Source organism: Mustela nigripes, chromosome 11 (genome assembly GCF_022355385.1).
Source record: "Mustela nigripes isolate SB6536 chromosome 11, MUSNIG.SB6536, whole genome shotgun sequence".
Classification (NCBI taxonomy): Eukaryota; Metazoa; Chordata; class Mammalia; order Carnivora; family Mustelidae; genus Mustela; species Mustela nigripes.
The window spans coordinates 20,200,408-20,223,269 of record NC_081567.1 but is presented as its reverse complement, the minus strand read 5'-3'; the positions used below and the strand labels follow the sequence as shown (position 1 = coordinate 20,223,269).

Genomic DNA, 22,862 nt, shown 5'->3' with positions numbered 1-22,862 from the left:
GGCTCTTCGCGCTAACCATGTTCTCTCCCACCACGGCTCTTCGCGCTAACCATGTTCTCTCCCACCACGGCTCTTCGCGCTAACCATGTTCTCTCCCACCGCCAGGCCTTAAGGAGGAGTGAAGGGCATCAGCGCAGGCGAAGCCTGTGTGAAGGGCATTCTAGGTGGAGGGAGCAGCATGTGCAAAGGCCCAGAGGCTCTAGGATGTGTCTGGATCTGGGCTGACTCTGGAACCTACCTCCCCACCATCTGCATCTTGGGTCTCCTTCTTTGTCAGATCCCAAGTTTCCCGAGGGCAGGACACTGCCTTGCTCACGGCTGTCATAGCCCCCAGCACATAGTGGATCCAGCAAACAACTGCTGAATGACTTCTGGGTAGGCCCAGGAAGAAGGGGGAGTTGTTGAGCCCATTCATTCATTCAACAAATCATCACTGGGTATCTACTGAGTGGCAGGCACTGAACTTGGCTTTGTGGACACCGTGGTCAAAGAAGAAAATCCCTCCCTCGTGAAGCTTACATTCTAGGGAAAGGAGATTCTGTCTAGGGGACAGGGAGTGCTGTGACCAAGCACAGGGTGTAGCCAAGGGGGGCTGGGGAGGGCCAGGGAGGGTGTTCACGAGGCGGGTTGGGGGCCAGGGGTGGGATCAGGGAATCCTCTTTGACAAGGAAATGCTGGATCAGAGAATGGGAGGAAGCGAAAGTCTCAGCGAGGCAGTTATCTGGAGGAAGAGGGTTCCAGACAGAGGGAACAGACTGAGTTAGGGATCCCTAGAATACCAGCTGATGCCCGGCCAGCGCGATGGAAGAGCCCCAGCCCCGCTTCCTGCAGCGCTGCACCCGGGCACTGCTCCCTGGTAGCCCCGGCAGAGCGCGGGCAACAGCAGTTACCTCCTGTACGACTGGGTCATCCTCTTCATTGGCCATACTAGGGGGGACCAGCCGCACGATCCTCGGACTCGATCTGCAAGGGAGAGTAAGAGGCCTGAGTCAGTCAGCCATCCCGCCAACACCCCTGGGTGTCTCTGCTGCCACAGGCCTGCTCTGAGAGGGAGGAGCCGGAGACAAACAGGCACTGATCTCCTTTCTACAGCCTTCCTGGAATCAACAAGAGACGGCCCATTCTATACCCCAGTGGCCAGAACCGAACAGGAAGGTGAAACCACCAAGGCAGCACCTGGCGGCTACACCCGCGGGAAAGAATAAATGACCAGCTTTAAGGTTTCTTTAACCACTCACAGGAAAGAGGTCACTATCAGGCAGCAGATGGAGGCTGGCTGGTCCACAGCTGTGGTACAAGCACTGGAGCACTAACCGTGGGCCACGGGGAACCAGTAGGGGAGTCTGGCGTCCAGCAGGAAGAGCAGGCAGTCCCAAGGTTTTCCAGGGGGCTCGGTCTCTGGTATTTGACTTTCGAGCAGACTTCAAGCCCAACCCCCACGAGAGGATTCTGTTTGGTGTGTGTGACACAAAATGACCTTCTTCACAGACTTTAACGTATTCAACACACCAACCCTGCAAGGTGGCCCGACTGTCCCCATTTTCTAAGGGGGCACTGGACCTCGGGGATGCCGTGCACACGCGAGCCAGAGCCGCAGGGCACGCAGACGACGCACTGGGCTTCAAAGCCAGGCCAGCCAGGCTATCTGACTTCGGGTAACAGCCAGCAGTCGGGGAGCTCCAAGGGATGGGAAGGGCCTTCTGCCGGGAAGGAGGAGGGGGCACCTGGGCTGGACCCTGAAGGAGAGAAGGATCTGGACAAGCCACGACACCAGACGGTAAGGGATCCCAGGGGACTGGCCACACATCAAGCACCTGCAGCGGAGAAGGCTGCAGGTCTCCCCAGCAGAGGGAAGTCATTCCACGGGACTGACTCTTCCTAGTCCCAGAGGGAGGGGCTGGTTACTCAGATACCTTCAGAAGCCCAGCAGCCCCCAGGGCCCTAGTTCTGGGTTAGAACATCATGATTTTTGTTTTATCTACTTAACATCTGAGTTATTCAATATTTAAAAGGTGCAATACCTTCACCACAGGTGGGGTTCAAGGTCCTCTAAGCCCTCCGCCTGAGCTGTATGACCCGAAATCCGTTCATGCGTTCCAGATCCACGTTCCCAACTCAGGCTGCTCAGTCCCAATGCCAGCCTCATCCCCGAGCCCCTGCTCCCCTCACCGCACACAACTCCTGTCAGGCCCACCCTGAAGGCAGTCTGGGGTCCGGCCACCCCACGGCAGCCTCCCCCGTCCAGCCAGCTCCGCTGCCGGCCTGCATGACAGCGACGCCCTCAATGATCTCCCTGCCCCACTTGCAACCTTACGATCTTCACCCAACCCCACAGCCAGCACCAGTGATGGCTCTGAAAACCCCATCAGCGCTCGCCACGCCTCTGCCTTCAAGGGCCTCCCGTCTGGTCCCCCTCAGGACAGACGCTGGAGTCCTTCTGGCCGACGCGCGGCTGCCTGCGCCCCTTCACCTCTCAGACCTCACCTCCCACAGCCCCGCCCTTCCTCGCCCCCCACCTCGGGCCTTGGTCACCACTGTACCCCCAGAGCCTCCCGGCTCCTGCCCTCACCTCTTCCAGGTTTTTGGCCACACCTCGCCTCCTCACGGAGACCCACCCCGTCTAACCTACCCCAAATGGCAACACCCGCCGACAGTGCCCTTCCCTGCTCTGGTTTCCCCCAAAGCACGGATCACCACAGGACAGTTAACACCTCCGTTACTATTTTGTCCCCAGCCCCACTGCCACTAAACTGTAAGTGACACGGAGACTGAGATGCTGGTCTGTTCTGTCCCTTGCCATTCCCCGGAGCCCGCAGCAGACACTGCACACAGACCTGCTGTCTGAAGAAAGGAACCACAGAACGGCTATTTAACAGGGAGCTACCAGAGACTTTTGAGTGGAGGAAGATGTGGAGGACGCAAGACGGCAAACCCGAGGGAAGCCGACTGCCCCAGCAGTTACAGCCTGACGACAGGAGGAGGATCAGAAGGCCTAGACGGACAGTCCGAGGTGTGCGCTCCTGCCAGAAAGAGGCGCACGGATGGCAGAGCCCCAGGCCCTTCCCCATCCGCACTGGCTGCCAAGGGTCACAGGTGCACAGGGAGCCCAGCCTCTCTGCAGGGCTCTCTCTGCAGGCTGGGGGTCTTCCACGCGAGTCCGGGAACAGCTCATATGTACAAAGACGTGTGGCCTGGGAGGTTCCCCAGACGCAATCATTCCTGAGAAACTGGCTCTCTCAGCTGTTACTGGGCTCTGCTGACCTCTCGCCCAGCCACCGAGGAACTCGAGGAGGAAGAGGTACCTGGAGTTGGGGCTCCTCCTCCACGGTGCAGACTAGGGTGATGGAGGGCTCTCACTTCCCCTCATCCTCCCGACCAACATCATCCAACTCCGAGGCTTCCCAAGTTCTCCGCCCAAGACCTACAGCCAGAAATCCACGGCACGCCGGAGCAGCAAGATGGCGAGGAGTAAGAGACCGAAATGCCATCAGGTCCCAGGAGCTGAGCCAGATAGTTACCAAACCATTCTGAACACCTACAAACGCAACAGGAGATAGAAGAGCAGCAACTGTAGGAAAAGAAAATCAACCACTTTCCGGAAGGTGGGACTTGTGGGAACGGGAGTCCCAAGCGATGAGAAGGCAGACCGCGGGGGAGGGGCGGCTCCCCGAGGCGGCGGCAGCCAGTCAGGACTTGTGGCCGTCACGTCGCTCCAGAGGCTAAGCGGGGCGTGGAGCCCTCCCGGGGACAGTGTGGTCTCAGGACCCACAGGGTCACAGACCAACCGGGGTGTCTGGCTTTGGCAGAGCTGCCAGCTGTCGGAGCGGGGAAGCCAGACGCAGAGACGGGGCCGAGGAGTGCGCTCTGGGCTTGGGGTTACCGTAAACTGTGATCCAAGGCACAGCCGGACCACGGCTCTTCAAGCAGGGACCCCACAAGCGGCAGGTGCGGGGAGACTCCCTTCTTCCTCCTCTGGGAGGAGCGGGGCAGGAGCACCGTGCAGGAATCTGCTGGATTTGGAGACTCCAAACAGGGCCGGGCGCCAGAGACAGAAACGCGGGGTCACAGGCCAAGCGAGCCCGGAGCACGGTGGGAGCCCAGGGAGAGGGGAGGGACTGACCCCCCTTCTCTGAGGGCGCCCTGAGGAGCGGGGCCCGGAGTTCTAGGCAACCCGGGGCAGAGACTGGGAGGCCGCCGTCTTCACTCCCTACCTCGGAGCTCTACGGACAGCGGACAGCGGTCGGGAACCACTGCTCCCAAGAGCGAAGGCGCGCAGATTACACCGCCTGGCCCGGGCAAGGGCGGAACAACACCGCCTCGGGCAAAGACATCAGAGAATCACTGCAACAGGGCCCTCCCCGAGAAGATCGGCGAGAACGTCCAGCCAAGGGGCGCCTGGGTGGCTCAGTGGGTTAAGCCTCTGCCTTTTGGCTCAGGTCATGATCTCAGGGTCCTGGGACTGAGCCCTGCACTGGGCTCTATGCCCGGTGGGAAGCCTGCTCCCCACCACCCCCCCCAACCTGCCTCTCTGCCTACTTGTATCTCTGTCAAATAAATAAATAAAATCTTTAAAAAAAAAAAAAAAAACTTTAAAAATTAAAAAATAAATTTTTTTCTCATTATATTTTTAAAAATTTTTCCACTTTCCTATTTTAATATATTTTAAACTATTTTATCTTATCAATACCTTTTAAAAATATTTTTAAATTCTCATTATTATAGTCATATTTTATACTGTAATTGTATTTAACCCTTTTTTAAAAAGATTTTATTTATGGGACGCCTGGGTGGCTCAGTTGGTTAAGCAGCTGCCTTCGGCTCAGGTCATGATCCCAGCATCCTGGGATCGAGTCCCACATCGGGCTCCTTGCTCAGCGGGGAGCCTGCTTCTCCCTCTGCCTCTGCCTGCCATTCTGTCTGCCTGTGCTCGCTCTCTCCCCCCCCCCACTCTCTCTAATAAAAAAAAAAAAAAAAATCTTAAAAAAAAATTAAAAAAAAAAAAGATTTTATTTATTCATTTGACAGACAGAGATCACAAGTAGGCAGGGAGGGAAGCAGAGAGAGGGAGAGAGAGGGGTTCTAATAGATCAAAATAGCAGAGAGCCCCATGCGAGGCTCGATTCCATGACCTCGGGATCATGACCTGAGCAGAAGGCAGAGACTTTAACCCACTGAGCCACCCAAGCGCCCCTTTAACCTCATTTTTAATATACATATAAAGTTTTTTTTTCTTTAAATTTTGGGATACAATTTCTTCTAATAGATCAAAATATACCCTAAATCTAGCACATGGCTTTGTTCTAATCTCCGGCCTGATCACACTGGTTCCTTTTCTTTTCTCTTTTTTCAACCAACATATTACCTTACCAATTCCTTTTTTAGAATCTTTTTAAATTTTCATCTTTACAGTCATATTCCACCCCTTCATCATGTTTACCCTTATTTTTGTAATATATAAGTTTTTCTCTAAAATTTTGGGAGGTAGTTTCTTCTAACAGACCAAAATACATCCAGAATCAAGCGTGTGGCTTTGTTCGACTCACCAGTCTAATATCTATAGATTTTTCCCCCCCTCCATTCTCCCCCCAGCCTCGGGTCTCCTCTGATTTGGTTAGTGTATATTTTTCTGGGGTCGTTGCTACCCTTTTAGTATTTCGTTCTCTCATTCATCTGTTCTTACCTGGATAAAATGACAAGGCGGAAAAACTCACCACAAAAGAAAGAATGAGAGGCAGTACCGACGGCTAAGGATCTAACCAATACGGACATTAGTAATACGTCAGAACTAGAGTTCAGAATGAGGATTATCAAGGTGCTAGCTGGGCTCAAAAAAGACACGGAAGATATTAGAGAATCCCTCTCTGAAGAAATAAAATCCCTTTCTGGAGAAAGAAAAGAACTAAAATCTAACCAAGTTGAAATTTTAAAAAAGCTATTAATGAGATGCAATAAAAAATGGAGCCTCTTACTGCTAGGATAAATGAGGCAGAAGAGAGAATTAGTGATATGGAAGACCAAATCATGGAGAATAAAGAAGCTGAGTAAAAGAGAGACAAACAACTAGTGGACCACGAGGGGAGAATTCGAGAGATAAGTGATACCATAAGACGAAACAGTATTAGAGTAATTGGGATCCCAGAAGAAGGAGGGGGGGGGGGGGGCAGAAGGTATACTGGAGCAAATTATAGCAGAGAATTTCCCTGAAGGAAAAAAGCATCAAAATCCAGGAAACACAGAGAACCCCCTCAAAATCAGTAAGAACAGGTCCACAATCTGTCATCAAATAGTAAAACTCACAAGTCTCAGTGACAAAGAGAAAATCCTGAAAGCAGCTCAGGACAAGAGGACTGAACATACAATGGTAGAAATATTAGATTGACAGCAGACTTATCCACAGAGACCTGGTAGGCCAGAAAGTACTGGCATGATATATTCAAAGCACTAAACTAGAAACATATGCAGCCAAGAATACTACATCCAGCTAGGCTGTCACTGAAAATAGGAGGAGAGATAAAAAGCATCCAGGACAAACAAAATCTAAAAGAATTTGCAAACACCAAACTAGCACTACTGGAAATACTGAAAGGGGTTCTCTAAGCAAAGAAGTAACAGACCAGAAAGGAACAGATACAATATACAGTAACAATCACCTTACAGGCAATACAATAGCACTAAATTTGTACCTTTCAATAGTTACCCTGAATGTAAAAGGGCTAAATGCCCCAATCAAAAGACACAAGGTATCAGAATGGGGAGGGGGGGGACAAACAGACAAACAAAAAAACACACAGACCCATCAATATGCTGTCTACAAAAAACTCATTTTAGACCCAAAGACACCTCCAGATTTAAAGTGAGGGGGTGGAAAACAATTTACCATGCTAATAGACATCAAAAGAAAGCTGGGGTGGCAATCCTTATATTAGATAAATTAGATTTTAAGCCAAAAACTATAATAAGAGATGAGGAAGGACACTATATCATACTTAAAGGGTCTGCCCAACAAAAAGATCTAACCATTTTAAATATCTATGTCCCTAACACGGGAGCAGCCAATTATATAAACAAATTAATAACAAAATCAAAGAACCACATTGACAGTAATACAATAATAATAGCGGATTTTAACACTCCCTCTTACTGAAATGGACACATCATCTAAGCAAAAGATCAACAAGGAAATAAAGGCTTTACATGACACACTGGACCAGACGGACATCACAGATATATTTAGAACATTCCATCCCAAAACAGAATACACATTCTTCTCTAACATGGAACATTCTCCAGAATAGATCACATCCTGGGTCACAAATCAGCTCTCAACCAGTACCAAAAGACTGGGATCATTCCCTGAATATTTTCAGACCACAATGCTCTGAGCTAGAACTCAATCACAAGAGGAAATCTGGAAAGAACTTAATACATGCAGGCTGAAGAGCATCCTGCTAAGGAATGAATGGTCCACCAGGATATTAAAAGAATTTTAAAAATTCATGGAAACAAAGGAAAATGAAAACACAACTGTTCAAAATCTTTGGGACACAGTAAAGGTGGTCCTGAGAGGAAAGTGTATACCAATACAAGCCTTTTTCAAGAAACAAGAAAGATCTCAAGTACACAACCTAACCCCAAACCTAAAGGAGTTGGAGAAAGAATAGCAATGAACGCCTAAACCAAGCAGGAGAAGAGAAATAATAAAGATCAGAGCAGAAAGCAATGAAATAGAAACCAAAAGAACAGTAGAAAAGAGCAACGAAACTAGGAGCTGGTTCTCTGAAAGGATTAATAAGATTGATAAACCCCTGGCCAGACTTATCAAAAAGAAAAGAGAAGGGGCGCCTGGGTGGCTCAGTGGGTTAAAGCCTCTGCCTTCGGCTCAGGTCATGATCCCAGGGTCCTGGGATTGAGCCCCACATTGGGCTCTCTGCTCGGCAGGGAGCCTGCTTCCCTTCCTCTCTCTGCCTGCCTCTCTGCCTCCTTGTGATCGATCTCTCTCTCTCTCTGTCAAATAAATAAAAAAAGAAAATCTTAAAAAAAAAGGAAAGAAAGAAAAGAAAAGAGGAAGGACCCAAATTATAAAATCATGAATGAAAGAGAAGAATTCACAACCAACACCAAAGAAATACAAACAATTACAAAAACATATTATGAGCAACTATACACCAGCAAATTTGACAATCTGGAAGAAATGGATGCATTCCTAGAGACTATAAACTACCACAACTGAACCAGGAAGAAATAGAAAACCTGAACAGACCCATAACCAGTAAGGAGATTGAAACAGTCTTTAAAAACCTCCCCCAAAACAAGAGCCCAGGGCCAGATGGCCTCCCAGGGGAATTCTACCAAATGTTTACAGAATTAATATCTGTTCTCCTGAAACTGTTCCAAAAAACAGAAATGGAAGGAAAATTTCCAAACTCATTGTATGAGGCATTACCTTGATCCCAAAACCAGACAAAGACCCCATCAAAAAGAATTACAGACCAATATCCTTGATGGACACAGATGCAAAAATTCTCACCAAAATATTAGCCAATAGGATCCAACAGTACATTAAAAGGATTATTCACCACGACCAAGTGGGATTTATTCCTGGGCCGCAAGGTTGGTTCAACATCCACAAATCAATGTGATAGAACACATTAATAAAAGAAAGAACAAGAACCATATGATATCACAACGGACACTGAAAAAGCATTTGACAAAGTACAGCATTCTTCTTGATCAAAAGTCTTCACAGTGTAGACACAGAAGGTTCATACCTCACTATCATTAAAGCCATCTATGAAAAACCCACATCGAATATCATTGTCAATGGGGATAAACTGAGAGCTCTTCCCCTAAGGTCAGGAACACAGCAGGGATGTCCACTAACACTGCTATGTCAACATAGCACTAGAAGTCCTAGCCTCAGCAATCAGACAACGAAAACAAATAAAAGGCATCCAAATCGGCAAAGAAATCAAACTCTCACTCTTTGCAGACGATATGATACTTTATGTGGAAAACCCGAAAGACTCCACTCCAAAACTGCAAGAACTCATATAGGAATTCAATAAAGTGTCAGGATATAAAAATCATTGCACAGAAATCAGTTGCATTTCTGTACACCAACAGCAAGACAGAAGAGAAAAAAAAGGGAGTCGATCTCATTTGCAATTGCACCCAAAACCGTAAGATACCTAGGAATAAACCTAACCAAAGAGGCAAAGAAACTGTACTCAGAAAACTATAAAGTACTCATGAAAGAAATTGAGGAAGACACAAAGAAATGGAAAAATGTTCCATGCTCACGGATTGGAAGAACAACTATTGTGAAAATGTCTATGCTACCTAAAGCAATCTACACATTTAGCGAGATCCCTATCAAAATACCATCCATTTTCTTCAAAGAAATGGAACAAATAATCCTAAAATATATATGGAATGAGAAAAGACTGAATAGTCAGAGGAATTCTGAAAAAGAAAGCCAAAGTTGGCGGCATCACAACTCCAGATCTCAAGCTCTATTACAAAGCTGTCATCATCAAGACAGTATGGTACTGGCACAAAAACACACACACAGACCAATGGAACAAAATAGAGAGCCCAGAAAATGGACCCTCAACTCTATGGTTAACTAATCTTCAACAAAACAGGAAAAAATGTCCAATGGAAAAAAGAGAGCCTCTTTAACAAATGGTGTTGGGAAAATTGGACAGCCACGTGCAGAAGAATGAAACTGGACCATTTCCTTACACTACACACAAAAATAGACTCAAAATGGATGAAAGACCTCAATGTAAGACAAGAATCCATCAAAATCCTTGAGAAGAACACAGGCAGCAACCTCTCTGACTTCAGCCCCTGCAACTTCTTCCTAGAAACATCACCAAAGGCAAGGGAAACAAGGGCGAAAATGAACTATTGGGACTTCATCAAGATCAAAAGCTTTAAAAAAATAATAAAATAAAAATAAATTTTAAAAAATCAAAAGCTTTTGCACAGCAAAGGAAACAGTCAATAAAACCAAAAGACAACTGACAGAATGTGAGAAGATATTTGCAAATGACATATCAGATAAAGGTCTAGTATCCAAAATCTATAAAGAACTTATCAAACTCAACACCCAAAGAACAAATAATCCAATCAAGAATTGGGCAGAAGGGGCGCCTGGGTGGCTCAGTGGGTTAAAGCCTTTGCCTTCAGCTCAGGTCATGGTCCTGAGGTTCTGGGATCGAGCCCCACATTGGGCTCTCTGCTGGGCAGGGAGCCTGCTTCCTCCTCTCTCTCTGCCTGCTTCTCTGCCTACTTGTGATCTCTGTCTGTCAAATAAATAAATAAAATCTTAAAAAAAAAAAAAAAAAGAATTGGGCAGAGGACATGAACAGACATTTCTGCAAAAAATACATCCAGATGGCCAACAGACACATGAAAAAGTGCTCAACATCACTCGGCATCAGGGAAATACAAATCAAAACCACAATGAGATACCACCTCACACCAGTCAGAATGGCTAAAATTAACACATGAGGAAATGACAGATGCTGGCAAGGATGCAGAGAAAGAGGAACCCTCCTACGCTGTTGGTGGGAAGGCAAGCTGGTTCAGCCACTCTGGAAAACAGCATGGAGGTTCCTCAAAAAGTTGAAAATAGAATTACCCTATGACCCAGCAATGGCACTACTGGGTATTTACCCGAAAGATACAAATGTAGCGATCTGAAGGGGCACGCACCCCAATGTTTATAGCAGCAATGTCCACAATAGTCAAGCTGTGGAAAGAACCTAGATGTCCATCAACAGATGAATGGACAAAGAAGATGTGATATATATATATATATATATACACATACACACACAATTGAATACTATGCAGCCATCAAAAGAAATGAAATCTGGCCATTTGCAATGACATGGATGAAACTAAAGGGTATTATGTAATCGAAGTAAGTCAATCTGAGAAAGACAATTATCATATGATCTCTCTGATATGAGGAATTTGAAAGCAGGGCAGGGGGTTCTAAGGGGGAAGGGAAAAATGAAACAAGATGGGATCAGGAGGGAGACAAACCATAAGAGACTCTTAATCTCACAAAACAGAGGGTCGCTGGGGGGTGAGGGGAGAGGGTGGCTGGGTGATGGACACTGGGAAGGGTATGTGCTATGGTGAGTGCTGTGAAACGTTGAGCCTAGCGATTCACAGACATGTACCCCTGGGACAAATAATACATTATATGTTAATTAAAAAATAAAGAGAAAAAAAAAACCCACCGCAGATCAGCGACCCTGAACATGCACGCAATTACAAAACTAAATAAAGGTTTCACATAAGCGTAAGTGCCCCTGTTGGATGTGATGCAGGTTTCACATAAGCGTAAGTGCCCCTGTTGGATGTGATGCAGTGAGGTTTTCTGCCCTCATTCTTTGAAATTAAACATGCTGGTTACAATCCTCCAAAGTGGTTTCACATCCCACTAATAAAAAAAAAAAATTTAAGTAATCTCTATGCCGAACGTGGGGCCTGAACTCAACACCCCGCCGTGCTCTACAACTGAGCCAGCCGGCACCACTCACGAATCAATCTTGACCCGTGACTGACAAGCGCCGCTCCAACAAGCCTCCCCGAGGTTCTCTCGGCTACCTCCAGTCCGCCCCGAAACAGCCACAGCTGTCCTTGCAAACGAGTAAATCACATCATTCTCCCGCTCAAAACCCTTCACCTGCCACATAGAATAAAATCTAAAGTCCATTCCATGGCCTCAAGGCCTTATGTGATCTTGCCCCTGCCTTTCCCTCACCATCCACAAGGCCAGGTGGCCATCTGCCGGGCCTCCAAAAGCTGAGTCCCCCCCACAGTCTGTCTCAGGACCTTTGCATGACAACTGCTTTTCCCAGGTCTTTTCAAAGCGGGCTGCTTTTCGGTAGATATTCCCCTGCCAGCCCCTCCTAGAGGCAAGTTCCCTGGCGCCCACCGGAAAGAGCCCTCCCAACCAGCTCAGAGTCAGGACCACCCCTCCCTGTTTCCTTTCCTTCACGGTTCTCACCGTCTGGAACTATCTAGTCTGTCTGCCTTTGTGCTGCCTGCCTCCTGCACTGGAATGGAAGCTCCACGGGGCCTGGCAGTTACCTCAACCATAAAGTAGAGATCATTATACTCACTTCATCAAGTTGTTATAAGGATTATTATCTCTTTTCAAAATCCATGCTGTTCTCCCAATACCTAGAACAGTGCCTGGCATGAAGTGGACGCTCAATACAGTACAAAGAACAAATAAATGAACGCGTGAAATCAGGCGGTTACAGACCGTTCACCAGCCGCATCCAGACACTGGCGGACTCATGGTTTGGGTCTCACAGACATTTGCAGACAGACAGGGGCTGTGGCCCAGGCAGAAGCAGACCTTCCAGCCGCAAGCCAAGCTTCTCCAACTGAAGCGACCACCTGTGACCAACCTGGGTGTCCTGTGGCCATCATGGTACTCTGGGGGCAGTGGCTGTGCCCTTCAGCACTCGAAATTTCCCCCAGGAGGGAGCTGCCAACTAAGGGAAAGGAGACAAGGACCCCAGGTGGAGGGAAGGAGGGGTTCCCAGCTAAGGAAATACCCCAGTGCCACCCCTGGGGGCATCCCGGTGCACCTGGGAATGGAACCGGTCAGACAATCGGAAATGCGGAGGCATCTCCAAGGTCTCTCTAGCTACTGGAGGGAGAAGACCAAGTACGATGCAGTTAAGAGGAAAGGACCCCAAGGACAAACCGTCTCAAGGCCTGGATTCTAAATGCCCGTGTGTCTCTCTGGCAAGACATCTCCCCGCTCTGGGTCACCTCAGCTTCCACCTGTGTGAATGCATTAACCCTTAACCAGCATCAGCCCCTTCTCCGAGGACTTCACACATGTTCTCATCCTCTCAACGGTCCTCTACGTCAAGACTCATCCTTGCCAGTTAAGAAACCAGGGAACTCGGACCCAGAGAGTAGGGAATTCTGCCCAGGGTCGCTGTGCCGGAGAACCGCAGAGCCAGAGCGGAAGCCCAGGTCCGGCTGATGTCAATCACCCGGATTCTTAACCACGAGGCTGCACCCCTCGTCCAGGAAAGGCACTATGGGATAGTGGGGAAGAGCCTGGCTGCTCAGCACCAGACGCCACCGGTTCAAATCCCACCTCCGCTCCTTCCGATCCGGGGCCGGCTGCGAACGGTCTGGACCGGGCCAAGTCTCGCTCTTTTCATCCCTTTCAAAGGGGGGATAAGAAAAGGACTCAACCTCCCCAGGGGCTGCGGTGAGGCTTAACCAAGGGTCATAAATGGAACCTGCGGAGAGCTTTGTTATTACTTGGCAACATGTTTGTTTTTTGGTTTTGGGGTTTTTTGGGGTTTTTTTTCCCCCCCAGGTCGGAGAGCACACCGCGGCCACAAATCAAACCCCGCAGAGCCGGGGCTGCTGGCGTCTCCCCCGAGTCGGCCGACCCACCGCAACCCGACCAAGGCCGCTGGATTTTCCTGATCCCCGTTTCACAGGGGACGAAACGCTGGCGATGGAGACGACCTCCTCGTCGCCCTCCGACTCTAAAGCGGCGCAGAACCCGACCCACGACCTTGCTCGCGTACGGGCCGCCCGGCCGTGCGTCCCGGCCGACTCGTCCCCCGAGCCCACGGTCGCGGCCGTCCCCGCGGCGCCACGCTGGCTGTCCGCGAACGCTGCATGGCGGCCCGAAGACGCGAAGGAGACGCGTCGGGCCCGGCCCGGCCCGGCCGCGCGGAGGCTGCTCGGGCTCAGGGCGAGCAGGGGGGCCGGGGCACGCTTGGGTAGCGCCCGCCCTGTCCGGCGGGGACGGGCCGCCAGCGCCGGGCCACCCTGTCCAATGGGTCCCGCCTCCCTCGCAGGCGGTCGGGCCCCCTCTCACGCCCACCGCCCGGCCATCGCCACGAGCCGCCGCGCGGGCGGGACACCGGCCGCCTTCGGACAGGCGCTCCCGCAGGAGGCCGGCCGGGGCCGGGCGGAGCACCGCGGCGGGACCCTGAGTCAGCGCCGGCAGCCTCGGCCGCGACATCCCCGACTGCCGGGCCGGGCCGGGCCGAGGTCGGAGCCTGCGGCCGGCCCGGGGCCACGGTAGCGGGCTGCCCGTCCCTCCCGCCGCCCGAGGCCCGGGAGGCTCCCCAGACCCCGAGCTCCGCGCGGCGCGGGCCTCCCGGCCTACTCGGCAGCCCGGCCCAGGCCCACCTCGCGAGTGCGGCCCCGCTCCAGAGCCGGCGTGCGCTGCCTTCTGGCCACTCACCTCTCCGCGGGGGCCGCGCGCGGGCGGCGGCAACGGCCCAGGGACCCGCGGGCTGCAGAGGCGGCGGCGGCCCGGCTCTTCTCTTAGGCGGCGGCCATGTTGCTGGCGGAGAAACTCCAGCGGACACGTGGGGGGAGCGGGGCCGGGCCTCACGCTTCCTTTTACCCACAATGCCCCGCCCCGACGCGCACAGGCCCGCCTCCTCGCCGCTCCATTCATGCCGGCCGCGGGCCGGGTCGGGCAGCAGGGGGCGCTGACGATCCGGCAAAAGAACAGAAAACGGACACTCCCCCGCCCAGGCGGCGAGGACAAAAGTGAGACATCCTGGCAGCGGTGGGATTCGAACCCACGCCCCCGAAGAGACTGGAGCCTTAATCCAGCGCCTTAGACCGCTCGGCCACGCTACCCAGCTGGTAAAATGCTCTTCCAGGAAGCTACTTAATACTTTACTGAGCAAATTTCACGGACGTTTCTAGTCCTTTGCCTGATTTTGATGGACTTAATTTTGAATGTGTCATGTATTTTAAAAGAAATCATTTGCTCCAATAATTGCACCCAGATTCGTTTCAAATAGGTTTTAGAGCAAAAAGCAGCTTAAGAATCTGCGTTCTGGGTCGGCTGTTTAACCCGGAGATCTCAGAAGGAGCCACGTATCTCCGTGGAAATGACGGATTCCAGCAGTGATTCTCCCTAGGGGCTACGAAAACCAAATCGGGGGAGCTGGTGTAAGCAGTTTACTCTGAAACGCTATGAGTTTTAATGTTTAGTTACTCAAAAAGTAAGTGAATTATTGCAAAATATTTACACTTTGCAGATAAGTTACAATGCTCTTTTATCTTTGACCCTAAGTCCCAGGCACAGAGGTAACCAACTTAGTAACTATCTTTCTGGATTTTCTGCTGTGAATGTATGTGGATTTTTGGGGATATATTCATATGCATACATAGATACCCATAGAGAATTGATGTTTCGTTTTTATTGTGTATGGGTTTTTACATAAATATTATCATACTATTACTCTTAATCTGCAACTGTTTTTTCACCCAAATATACTTTTAAAATATCTATCCATGTTAATGGAAATAGATATTTAAAAATATAGAAAAAGTACAAAGAAAAAATAATCACCCACATTCTCACCGCCTAATATTGTGGCATTTCACTTCCAGTTCTTTTCCTACGTACATACTTTTCATTAAAAGTTATTCAGGAAACAATATAAATATGCTGTCCTTTTAAAAATCCATTTGAAAATATACTAGAGCATTAAACATTTTTTTTAAATAAAAATATACTAGACCTTTACAAATTAAAAATAAATCCTCCTTCCCAAACATCCTCCCTTGGCTATGACTATTATTATGACTTGATGTGTATTCAATCCATTTTTTATCCCTTCATATCTATAGATATTTATATCTATAGATACAGATATTTGTGTATTTATACATATATTCTCATGAACAATATATAGAATGGTCTTCTGTATTTTTTCCATTTTTGTAAATATTATTGTGCCAAGATCATTCTGAAACCTATTCCTCTACTCCAACATTATGAGTTCTATTACCAATGCATAGAGATTTTATTCCACGATGTGAATATGGACCTTTTAGTTGTTTATATTATTGTTATATTCAAGTTTCTGGTTAATATCTAACTAGCACACACCCTAACATCTGGGCATTCCATATCTCTCCTTATCTTCAATTCCTCCTCAACTGAGTTTTTCCCCATCTACTTTTAACATAAGTATTGATAGGCAACGATTTCATTGCATCAGGAGAGTTTGTTGCTTTTAAAGGAATTTTTAAAGAAATACAGTAGCAGCCATCTATTGAGGACACACACTAGCCATTGTGGGGGATTCAGAGCCAAATGAGGAATAGTTCTTAAGATCAAAAGAGGCATTCATCTAGTCGCAGTGTTTTAGTACTAGGAGGGACTTTGTGAGTTGTGTGCCGAGTTTTCCAAAAGGAAATATCCTCATGGTAAAGGCTAATTGCTGGAAGATCTGCCTAATCTCACTCTTCTAAGAATTGCCTGCACTGCCCAGAGAGCGGATCCCTGGCAGTCCCCTCAGTGCTGTGCCCCCATCCCTGCCCATGGTGTGCATGGGCAGGGGTGTCTGTGGTAGATACAGCACTCGGGTCAGACCAATCAGAGCCTCTTTTGAGATTCTGAACTGAGACATGGTGGTTTCCCGATTTGTTAATTTTAATGTGTTCAGTGTTAGAGTGTCAAGGGTTAGGGTCTAAGACTGACAGGAGCATGGGAGAAAGGGAGATTTGGGATGGCCATATTCTGGGAAATAGATTGGAGAAGTAGAGAAGGCCCGTGCGTGGGGGGAGAAGAGAATGGTACAAGCAGAAGAACAGAGTCACAGAGAAATCCTGAAGGTTTTCCGGCTCCCACCTCAAGACCCTTCCTAGGACCCAGTGGGATTCACATTTGCGGAGATATCCTTTTATCATTACAATAAATGCCCCTCATCGGCTCAAGCTAGTGCTACCTTGTAGCTGGCCATCATAAGAAATAAACTCCGCTTGTATGGTAGGGGCTCAGATGAAGCTAGAGGTATTTCCGACAGAAGATTCTGGAGCAATACAGGTCTGTCCCTACTAATATTATACTGAACGGGGTACTTAACAGGCATCCTGCACAGATGCAGGCTGATTCTGAAAGGCAGAGCCCCAGGCCTCCCTTGGGGAGTTTCTTGTAGGGTCGAAACGCCCTTACACAGCTGTCTGTGACAATCAGATGCAAACCTAAAAAGCAGGAGAAGCAGAATGTTGTATCAGAACTCCCGGACCTGCATCCCAGCAGCTTTAAACCGGGGAGACGGAAGGAAAGGCTGAAATCCTCACCATCCCTTGGTGGCCCTGCTTCTCTGCCCCCGGTTAATGGGGCAGGTGGAAAGAGGAAACGCCACAGAGCAAACACAGTTCATTTGTCCCCCCGCCCCAACCTGGGGACTTTCAGGTGAAGGCTGGCACCCTCCATATCACAAGCCCTCAGCGTATGGGGACTCAGTCCTGGATGCTCTCCCTTCTTCACTCTCTTGCTTCCATCAAAGGAAGATTATCTGAAACCTGGGCAGAGACCAAACCTTTCTGCACGAAATCTCTTTTTGGGAAGAAATGAACATTCCTGATAAAATGCTTAAGCTTCTTCTTAAGAAATATAATGGCACTGAGATTTGTACTTCGAAGCTAATTTTCTACTCACCCTGTTGATGGTTATCTGTCAATCTTTTTAATCATTCTTGTCCTATAGAGTGTCTACCAGGATAAAGGTAAAAAAGTGGTCACCTTGGGGCGCCTGGGTGGCTCAGTGGGTTAAAGCCTCTGCCTTCGGCTCAGGGTCCTGGGATGGAGCCCTGCATCGGGCTCTCTGCTCAGCAAGGAGCCAGCTCCTCTCTCTCTGCCTGCCTCTCCCCCTACTTGTGATCTCTGCCTGTCAAATAAATAAATAAAATCTTAAAAAAAAAAAATAAAGTGGTCACCTTGTGCTGGGTTTGGCTGGGTGGGTGGAGTCGTATTGCCTAGAAAGGCTCAAGGGAGCTTTCTGGGTGCTGAAAATGTTCAGAAGTTCATCAAGTTGTACACTAAAGATTGTGTGCTTTACTCGATAGAGGAGGAAAAGTATTAAAAAGCGATTTTTTTTTTTTTTTCCTAATGTGAATCTTTGAATTAGCCTCCCAGGGGATCCACACTGGCAGCCAGATTGCAACACAATTTTGACATAGGCTTGCAACAAAACCATCCAAAAAATTTAACACTCTCTTCTAAACTTCAGAGCCTCTTCCTCTTCCTCCCCAAAGGGAATACTCTGTCTGGGTGAGAACCTGTTGTTTTGCCCTTTCCCCGTCTTCTGGTTCCAATACTCATTTTTCCTTTGGGAAACCCTCTCTGCGGGGTGTAAAAGGAACCGTCAATCAAAAGCGCTCAGGGGGCGGGCACAAGACCCAATTAGGCCAATCAGAGGCTTTAGCCTGGGAATCGGGCTCTGAATCTGGCCCTCCATTACCCTCAGTAAGGCGGGAAACCGAACTTCCAGACCCTCTGTCACCTTCTGCTTCCTGGATCTACACAGTTGGCCTCGTACCTCTCTTTCTGAGGCCTGATTCTTTCCCTTTTACCTGCCATACTCTAAGTTGCTTCCTTCCCCCCAAGTTGCTTCTTTGCTAAAAGTTAACCAGCACTGAGTTACCTACAGCCAAGGCAACCCTATGATCACTGTGGGCTTCCCAAAAAGGAACTTTGCTCTTGCAGGACACAGGCTTCAGTTGCATGCAGAGCGTACACCCTCAGCTCGGTGCTCAGAGCACTTTTCTTTCTTTCTTTTCTGGAACAAATGCTTAATTGGAAGAAAAACTAGGGCACCAGGGTGAACTAGGGCTCTCCCTGGCAAACTGGGACATGCGGTCACCCTACACCTTGGTCACTCAAAGATCCATCTAAGTTGACTGCCCTGAGTGGGATGTCCTATGTTGAGTCACACATCCAGCTGTGAGGCCCGTTGCTGGTGGGGGCCCCCCTCAATTCCTCTGCTTCTCAGCTTTGTAAACAAGCACCTGATGTCCCGGGAAGGTGCTGGTGGCCCATGAGAGTAATATGGGAGCCTCAGTTGTCACCATTTATGTCGGAACATTGACCACACCTGATCTTAGAACCTTCCAACTTTCCTTCTTGACTAATGAAAACGTTCTTCGCAAATGGTTTTGCCATAGGAGCACATTAAGCCTCCTCTTTCTCATCTGTGAAAAGGTCACGATAATACGCATGTTTGTTGCAAGGTTACAGATAACTGTATGCGCCCAGCCCAGTGACTGACATACTGTATCTCGTCACTCAGAATTGTGTTTCATATTTTAATATCTCTACAATTGACCTGTATCCTGTGATCAATGGCAAGTGGTTTATTTTCAGTATTTTTTGTTTTGTTTTTTTTACTTACTTGCTTCATAAAATAATGGTACATCTTAAAATCGATGCTTAGATTCGATAAAACATAGTAGATGCTTGATACATTAGTTATTATCATGAATTTTTAACTTACCAGACTTAATATTCTTAACTATTGTTAAAATTGTTAAATATTATAGTATTGTTAACTGTAACTATATTGTGACTATCTTAAATTCTTACTTTAAAAAAAAAAAAAGATTACTTACTTATTTATTTGAGACTGAGCAGGGAGCCCTTGAGCCATCCCAAGACCCTGGGATCATGACCTGAGCTAAAGGCAGATGCTTAACTGACTGAGCCACCCAGGCACCCCTAAATTCTTACTTTGATAATTTTATCAAAGTTGTAATATGTGTATCAATTCTGTAAGGCTTGTTACCAAATCAGCAGTATGCCTGCCCCATCCGCCCCATGAGACCATTTTCAGCTCTCAGATGATTCTTTTTTTTTTTAATTTTTTAATTAACATATACTGTATTATTAGCCCCAGGGGTACAGGTCTGTGAATCGCCAGGTTTGCACACTTCACAGCACTCACCAGAGCACATACCCTCCCCAATGTCCATAACCCAACCACCCTCTCCCTACGGCCCCCTTCCCCGCAACCCTCAGTTTGTTTTGTGAGATTAAGAGTCTCTTATGGTTTGTCTCAGATGATTCTTCTGATATTTATCACCAAATGTCTAAATAACACGCTTACATTGCTTTAGTTTTTTGGGGTTTTTTTTTTTTGGTTCTTTTGTTTGTTTGTTTTAGATCTTCCTGACTGGCTTCCTACTAAGGAAGGTAAGAAGTGAGCTGTCACCATGCTTACTTCCACCATGGGAAACACGCCCTACCCCAGTCCTCCAAATGTTCATACTGTTATTTTATTTCTGTGGAAATTAGTAAATAGCACTCACTAAGTTCTAGCTTAGTTATACACTCAACTATTATTTTGCCTTTTGTGGAAAATGTTCATAGTTAACAACTGCCTGAGGGAAAAAATATGTCTCATTGCTATAATGTGTACCTAACTCAACTTCGAACTGTCCCTCCTTGCCACACAGACATGAAATATTTATTGCTTCAGTTTCTTGAAGACATTTCTTCCATAGCCCCTTATCAAGCCATAAACTGTTTTTCTTTTTCTTTCTTTCCTTTTTTTTTTTTTTTTAAGATTTTATTTATTTATTTGACAGAGAGAGATCACAAGTAGGCAGAGAAGCGGGCAGGCTCCCTGCTGAGCAGAGTCCCTGGATGTAGGGTTTGATTCCAGGATGATCCCAGGACCCCGGGTTCACAACCGGAGCCGAAGGCAGAGACCTCAACACACTGGGCCACCCAGGCGGCCCTCTTTGTACTTTTGTATTCTACCCTTGCACTTGATTAATAATTTGGGCATATGAGTGTATGTTAAGAGCATTTCCCCCAGAATTTAGAAGGCATCATCTTCCAACTTCCACTGTTTCTGTTGAGATGATATCTGAGGTCATTCTGATTCTTGATCCTTTGTATGAAACTGGTTCTTTCCCTCTGGAAGCTTCCAGGATCCTTTGTCCTCAGTGTTCTGAAATTTCATGAAGATGAATCTTGGCATAGGTCTTATTTTTATACAGTGTGTTAGGTAGTCATAGGCCTCGTTATTCTGGAAAACATATGTTCTTCAGTTCTGAGAAATATTTTTGAAAAAAATTTTAAAAAGATTCTCTCTATCGGGGCGCCTGGGTGGCTGGGTGGGTTGAAGCCTCTGCCTTTGGCTCGGGTCGTGATCCCGGGGTCCTGGGATCGAGCCCCGCATCAGGCCCTCTGCTCCGTGGAGAGCCTGCTTCCTCCTCTCTCTCTGCCTGCCTCCCCGCCTACTTGTGATCTCTGTCTGTCAAATAAATACATAAAAATTTAAAAAATCTTCCAAAAAATTTAAAAAAAGAAGATTCTCTAACCCCTCTATTGTGTCAAACTCCTGAATTAGGCTCTTAGACTTAAAATTTTTTTTCTTTTGTTATAGTTAAGACTATTACACTTGTTTTTTCCCCCCAGTAGATACTACTTAATATAAGAGCTCCAGGGACGCCTGGGTGGCTCAGTCGGTTAAGCCGCTGCCTTCAGCTCAGGTCATGATCCCAGCGTCTTGGAATCAAGTCCCGCATCAGGCTACCTGCTCAGCAGGGAGCCTGGTTCTCTCTCTGCCTCTGCCTGCTTGTGCGTACTTACTTTCTCTCTCTGATAAATAAATAAGATCCTTAAAAAAAAATTAAGAGCTCTAACTCTCTAGAATTTGGTTTGTAATTGGGAAAACTGAAAATGTGCTTTAAGTCCGAAAGAAGAAGTGTGTAGGAAAAAAACAAGTGGATGTTTCAAACGGCTCATGAAAGGAAAAAACCAGACCCAGTCCTAACCAGACTTAGGAGTTTCTTTTGGCAACCTGAAATACTTGTACGTATGTCAAGGTAGAAGGAAAGAAACTAAACCTTTCTGGAACCCTCCTCACTGTATTACAGTGAAAGTTATTTGCTTGCTGCTAAATGATTTGTATACTGGTAGGACTGTGTTCACTTCTTTAAATTTTAATCAACACATGGCAAATATAATTTAGTAAAAATGACAACTGTATCTACATGCAAGTTTAATTTCTATTAAAAGCCTGTTTGAAAATCTTATCTATGAAAATACGATCTTAGAACTCTGGCCCCAAATTTTATTTTTTATTTTTTATTTTTTTTCTAATAAAGATTTTATTTATTTATTTGACATACAGAGTTGACAAGTAGGCAGAGAGGCAGGCCGAGAGAGAGGAGGAAGCAGGCTCCCTGCTGAGCAGAGAGTCCGACATGGGGCTTGATCCCAGGACCCTGGGACCACGACCTAAGCCAAAATCAGAGGCTTAACCCCCTGAGCCACCCAGGCACCCCTGGCCCCAAATTTTAAATGGCTAAGTGAAAGATCATTGAAAAAAAAGCCACACATGGGGGCGCCTGGGTGGCTCTGCGGGTTAAGCCTCTGCCTTCAGCCCAGGTCATGATCTCAGGGTCCTGAGATTGAGCTCCATGTCAGGCTCTCCGCTCAGCGGGGAGGCTGCTTCCCCCTTCCTCTCTCTGCCTGCTGGTCTACTTGTGATCCCTTTCTCAATGTAGAATAAATAAATAAAATCTTAAAAAAACAAAAAACCCACACAGGGTTGGGGGTGTGGGCTGGCTGGCTCAGCTGGAAGAGCACGTGACTGCTGGTTTTGGGACTGTAAATTCAAGCCATGTGTTGAGTAAAGAGGTTACTTAATGATAAAATCCTAAAACAAACCAACCCCCCCCAATAAAACTACACAAAAATAACCTTGGGCTGTTCTTAGCTGATTTCTCCACAAAGCAAAAGTGGTAACATTTTAAGTGCTTTATTGTAGAACAATGTACTGCTCAGTTAGCCTGTTCCTCTGACTTCTAGAATTTTCTCCCACATTTTTTATCTTTTGGGGGTTTTTTGGTTGACTACGTGGGAAACAAAGGCAGAAGGAAGTGTAGATAAAATTAAATGCCCTTATAACCTGTAGCCCACGGACAAGGTCAGAGTATAACCTCTTAGACGCTCCCAACTGTCTTAATGCTCGTGTCTTGCTAGAGAGAGAAACTACCTTGGGTTGACAATAGCAAGACCTCGAA

General features: G+C 47.5%; 1 protein-coding gene and 1 non-coding gene across 4 annotated transcripts in view; both read right to left on the bottom strand.

Moving 5' to 3' along the window:
* Window positions 1-14,416, bottom strand: part of POLR3E (RNA polymerase III subunit E) — a 38,912-nt gene extending 24,496 nt beyond the window's left edge. The window contains exons 1-2 of one of the 3 annotated variants that reach the window (XM_059415106.1): window positions 14,261-14,416; window positions 891-963 (exon numbers count right to left, since the gene is read on the bottom strand). In XM_059415106.1, the coding sequence (XP_059271089.1) occupies window positions 891-926 (36 nt within the window). In that variant the 5' untranslated portion in view covers window positions 927-963; window positions 14,261-14,416. Of the gene's footprint in view, window positions 1-890; window positions 964-3,302; window positions 3,410-14,260 lie in introns of those variants that run through there. The other 2 variants (XM_059415104.1, XM_059415105.1) reach the window with 2 other exon arrangements.
* A 169-nt stretch (window positions 14,417-14,585) lies between these two features.
* Window positions 14,586-14,667, bottom strand: TRNAL-AAG (transfer RNA leucine (anticodon AAG)). Its single transcript has one exon. It is a non-coding gene; the product is annotated as a tRNA-Leu (tRNA).
* Between the last annotated feature and the right edge of the window lie 8,195 nt (window positions 14,668-22,862).